Raw genomic sequence first — 5,787 nt, forward strand, 5'->3', positions numbered from 1 at the left:
ACTGAGGGTTGCGATCCGTTGCCGGACACGGAAAAAGACAAAAAAAAAAAAAAAAGAAAGTTTGCTGTTCTTGAATATAGGAGCTTGATAATATTTTTAAGAGCTGTAGGGAACAACTTTCATAAATGGTTAACTTGAAGCAAACATATGGGACACCATTACAGCCTGTATGATAATATTAAGCTTTTGAATAAAGAGGAAAGATTTTCTTTAGAAGAGATTGGCTTGTGTAGTGGATACGTTCTATGATTGGTCTTCAGTGCCCTCTGTTGGCTATTTAGTCTAAAGCAACATCTTGATTTTTCAACACAATGTTCCTTGCAGTGTTGTTTACCAAAAGAAGTATTCGAGATTTTAAAATTGTGATAAAAGGTCATAAAAACCAATGGAGATTTTAAAAATAGACTTGGGGGGGCCGAGAGGTTGAGTAGGGGTCTTGAGAAATATATTTGTAACATTTTGTTTGATATAACATGTTTATGATATTATGGACTGTATTTTCAGAAACTGGACCTTTCTGATGAGAAGCAGCCTGAGTCAGGCTGGCTATTGAGCATTTTTTATGCAGCAAAGCATCAAGAATAGCTGCTGCCCTGGTAGTAGTAGCAGCAGCTGTTTTTCCATAGGGCTACTTGTGATGGCCATCAAAGGAAATGACTGTTACTCATTAAAGTGACTTCACTCAGCTATGTGGGAAATCATATCGTCAGAGAAGTCATCACAGAAAATCGAGTAGCGATTATACATAGTGGGGCATCTCTAGAGGTGGGTGGTTTTGTTTTTTGTTTTTTTTCCCTTCAAGTGACAAAGAAACTGCCTCTGGGTTCTCTCCTTCAGGAAAAGGGACGGTAGATTAGATTTAGAGTTTAGAAGAACTAGAGGTCTAAACCTGTGTAGATTTTAGTAAGCAAGCACACCTGGCACTAGTTTGAGGTCTAAAGACTGTACTTTGTGTAAGTGCTCACAATGACTTTTCTACAATAAGAGAAATCTTGATTTTTCTAGGAAAGAACTGTATTTCCCTTATTTCTTGGTAAATCTTCCTTTGAAATGTTTCTAGTTATAATTTCAACTGGTTGCATTTTGAAAACCTGTTCACCTATTAGGGTTAAAAATAATACTTTTTGATTTGGCGTTATATGAAGCTACAGAGATTGCTCACAACCAACTTAGTGAAATCATTTATTTGCTTTTGGTAAATTTTGCTGTTGTAGTTTTCTCTAAGAAGGGTTAGTAATTATTAATATGAAGTAATGCTAGCAGCTTTCTGTGTGTTTCATGAGAGGAATAAGATACTATGTAGTTTCCCTTCCCCCCAATAAAAAAGCCTTTCATCAAAAACTGACAACCTAAATGAAGGACATAATTGTACAGCTTATTTATTAGTGTGTCAAACTTAAAATGTAATGGTTTCATATTTCAGAATGAAAAGTGTGTTGTGATTCATGGTTGCCAGTGACAAAATAGACAGCTCTTTTATGTTACTGAACTGATTGCCTGCTGATATCCCACTGTATATTTTGGTTCTCTTCTGTTCTCTTCCTGTGCAATAGCTCCCTCTACTTGAAAACATTGGTGCAATTATAGTTTAAAACTATGGACTTTATTAGTGAGTTCCCTTGATTGTTTTATCCTTTTTATTCTCTTCATAAATATGTGGTGTTATACATCAGAGCATGTAAGGAAATTATCAAGAGTCCCTTGACTTGGAGGTAGAAAGGCAAGGTTAGTTGAAGAAAGCAAGATGTTATGTCTGAAGGCGTTTTTCAAGGCATTAGCTGTATAGCCTTTGTTGATTTAAATATGGCATATTTGGTTAGGATTTCATGCAGTACTTTGAAAATGAACCCTGATGTCTGAAACACAGAGGTATAGAAACGGGATCAGAAAACTTCAGAAGAACCATCAGTCGCTTCAAACAGACATAGCCTGGAGCTTGGCAAATCCTTACTTTGCTAATTCCAAAGTTTTGTAATTCTAACACAAAACCTGGCAGTTCTCTGCTTTCTCAGGAAGGGTTTAATGAAATTAGCTGTAGTAGAATTTCATGTTACTAAATTTTTGTCTTTGTGGAATAGTATGTGCATAATGAAACAATAGGAGCAAGGTAAACAAACCAAAGCAAATGCTGCTGTGATTGGGATTTAATTATTTTGCTAAGTTTGAGGTGTAGTAATAGAACCATGTCTTTGTTTCCAGTTTCTTCTGACCGATATTATGATTGCAGCAAGCAGCCTCGCATGGTTTATGATATTATGGACTGTATTTTCAGAAACTGGACCTTTCTGATGAGAAGCAGCCTGAGTCAGGCTGGCTATTGAGTATTTTTTATGCAGCAAAGCATCAAGAATAGCTGCTGCCCTGGTAGTAGTAGCAGCAGCTGTTTTTCCATAGGGCTACATGTGATGGCCATCAAAGGAAATGACTGTTACTCATTAAAGTGACTTCACTCAGCTATGTGGGAAATCATATCGTCAGAGAAGTCATCACAGAAAATCGAGTAGCGATTATACATAGTGAATAGATGGGTTTGTCTTTGATTCATAGTATGACTGTGCTTGAGAATGTTAGAGAATCTTGCCCAACTGTTCCCAGACCTCCTGTGGTCCAACAAAATGTCAGTCACCGAAAGTTTAAAAAATAAATTTACATGTATTGAGCACTCAGAATGCAATTGAAATCATTAGTATTGTATCTTCACCTTGATACAAGCTGATATTTATGTGGATGTATAGAGTAATATTTTAATTTATTTTGAAATTGGAAGACTTTCACCTAGTCTTTGGAAGACTATCACCAAACATGGTGGACACATGAAGTAAACAGTCAAATGAAATTTGTGAGTAAATATAAACTGTCTTAAGCATGCATATTTGTTTTCAGAGAGCTGACTCATATTTCTTCTTTGCTTAATTCGTAGGACCCTTTAGATCCTACAAGATCAGTGATTGTAATCCGCTCCCTGGTAGCAGATGGTGTAGCTGAAAGAAGTGGAGAGCTATTACCTGGAGACCGCCTGGTCTCAGTCAATGAACACTGTTTGGACAACACCACACTTGCTGAAGCTGTGGAAGTGTTGAAAGCTGTGCCGCCAGGCACCGTATGCCTTGGCATCTGTAAGCCTTTGGTGGTAAGTGTTNTGTATTTTCAGAAACTGGACCTTTCTGATGAGAAGCAGCCTGAGTCAGGCTGGCTATTGAGTATTTTTTATGCAGCAAAGCATCAAGAATAGCTGCTGCCCTGGTAGTAGTAGCAGCAGCTGTTTTTCCATAGGGCTACATGTGATGGCCATCAAAGGAAATGACTGTTACTCATTAAAGTGACTTCACTCAGCTATGTGGGAAATCATATCGTCAGAGAAGTCATCACAGAAAATCAAGTAGCGATTATACATAGTGGGGCATCTCTAGAGGTGGGTGGTTTTGTTTTGTTTTTTTTTTCCCTTCAAGTGACAAAGAAACTGCCTCTGGGTTCTCTCCTTCAGGAAAAGGGACAGTAGATTAGATTTAGAGTTTAGAAGAACTAGAGGTCTAAACCTGTGTAGATTTTAGTAAGCAAGCACACCTGGCACTAGTTTGAGGTCTAAAGACTGTACTTTGTGTAAGTGCTCACAATGACTTTTCTACAATAAGAGAAATCTTGATTTTTCTAGGAAAGAACTGTATTTCCCTTATTTCTTGGTAAATCTTCCTTTGAAATGTTTCTAGTTATAATTTCAACTGGTTGCATTTTGAAAACCTGTTCACCTATTAGGGTTAAAAATAATACTTTTTGATTTGGCGTTATATGAAGCTACAGAGATTGCTCACAACCAACTTAGTGAAATCATTTATTTGCTTTTGGTAAATTTTGCTGTTGTAGTTTTCTCTAAGAAGGGTTAGTAATTATTAATATGAAGTAATGCTAGCAGCTTTCTGTGTGTTTCATGAGAGGAATAAGATACTATGTAGTTTCCCTTCCCCCCAATAAAAAAGCCTTTCATCAAAAACTGACAACCTAAATGAAGGACATAATTGTACAGCTTATTTATTAGTGTGTCAAACTTAAAATGTAATGGTTTCATATTTCAGAATGAAAAGTGTGTTGTGATTCATGGTTGCCAGTGACAAAATAGACAGCTCTTTTATGTTACTGAACTGATTGCCTGCTGATATCCCACTGTATATTTTGGTTCTCTTCTGTTCTCTTCCTGTGCAATAGCTCCCTCTACTTGAAAACATTGGTGCAATTATAGTTTAAAACTATGGACTTTATTAGTGAGTTCCCTTGATTGTTTTATCCTTTTTATTCTCTTCATAAATATGTGGTGTTATACATCAGAGCATGTAAGGAAATTATCAAGAGTCCCTTGACTTGGAGGTAGAAAGGCAAGGTTAGTTGAAGAAAGCAAGATGTTATGTCTGAAGGCGTTTTTCAAGGCATTAGCTGTATAGCCTTTGTTGATTTAAATATGGCATATTTGGTTAGGATTTCATGCAGTACTTTGAAAATGAACACTGATGTCTGAAACACAGAGGTATAGAAACGGGATCAGAAAACTTCAGAAGAACCATCAGTCGCTTCAAACAGACATAGCCTGGAGCTTGGCAAATCCTTACTTTGCTAATTCCAAAGTTTTGTAATTCTAACACAAAACCTGGCAGTTCTCTGCTTTCTCAGGAAGGGTTTAATGAAATTAGCTGTAGTAGAATTTCATGTTACTAAATTTTTGTCTTTGTGGAATAGTATGTGCATAATGAAACAATAGGAGCAAGGTAAACAAAACAAAGCAAATGCTGCTGTGATTGGGATTTAATTATTTTGCTAAGTTTGAGGTGTAGTAATAGAACCATGTCTTTGTTTCCAGTTTCTTCTGACCGATATTATGATTGCAGCAAGCAGCCTCGCATGGTGGTCCATAGAAAGGACATGAGAGCCAGAATGCCTGGTTGAATCCTGGCCCTGCCACTTACCAGCTTGGTGATATTGGCTAGTTTTTTTTTTTTTTTTTTACCCTTCTGAGCCTCAGTTTTCTTTTCTATAAAATATAGGCAATAAATACACCTATATTCCTGGAGTTCCAAGAATTAGATGAATCAATGATTGTCAAGCTCGACACATAATCAGTGCTGTGTATCAGATCGTTGAATAAAATGACAGTAGTGGGAGTTATAAATTGGTTTTTATTAACCAAATGTATTTATTGAATGTCAAAGTAATCTTCAGTGCTTAATGAAAGGAAATATGGGGCCCTCCCGATGGATGAGAGACTTGCACTTGGCTTGTTCATGAATTCATATTCATTTTCTATGTATTGGAATAGTTCTGACCTAGAGGCACCTATACCGTGTCATAATTTTAGGTTATATTATTTTTAAATATGCTTTTTTAACGCAGTGGATTATTCCATGGTTTGCATGTCTTTGCTGAGCTCAAGTGGTTTTGTAGGAGGATTCTGTACTGGTGAATGCATAAGAATGGGGTATCACTTCCCCTAGTATGCTTCTCTTGGAGCGTACTTGTGGCCCAAGAGAAGAAATAGATGGGTTTGTCTTTGATTCATAGTATGACTGTGCTTGAGAATGTTAGAGAATCTTGCCCAACTGTTCCCAGACCTCCTGTGGTCCAACAAAATGTCAGTCACCGAAAGTTTAAAAAATAAATTTACATGTATTGAGCACTCAGAATGCAATTGAAATCATTAGTATTGTATCTTCACCTTGATACAAGCTGATATTTATGTGGATGTATAGAGTAATATTTTAATTTATTTTGAAATTGGAAGACTTTCACCTAGTCTTTGGAAGA

At 36.7% G+C, this 5,787-nt stretch overlaps 1 protein-coding gene across 1 annotated transcript in view; it reads left to right on the plus strand.

Moving 5' to 3' along the window:
- The window catches only part of INADL (InaD-like (Drosophila)), a gene marked incomplete at its 3' end in the record, with an annotated part of 165,617 nt that overhangs the window by 96,699 nt on the left and 63,131 nt on the right, over window positions 1-5,787 (plus strand). Inside the window, exons 16-17 of the mRNA XM_008584873.1 lie at window positions 1,107-1,195; window positions 2,921-3,130. Of these exons, the coding sequence (XP_008583095.1) occupies window positions 1,107-1,195; window positions 2,921-3,130 (299 nt within the window). The remainder of the gene's footprint in view (window positions 1-1,106; window positions 1,196-2,920; window positions 3,131-5,787) is intronic.

This window comes from Galeopterus variegatus, unplaced genomic scaffold, assembly GCF_000696425.1.
Source record: "Galeopterus variegatus unplaced genomic scaffold, G_variegatus-3.0.2 Scaffold3395, whole genome shotgun sequence".
Lineage (NCBI taxonomy): Eukaryota > Metazoa > Chordata > Mammalia > Dermoptera > Cynocephalidae > Galeopterus > Galeopterus variegatus.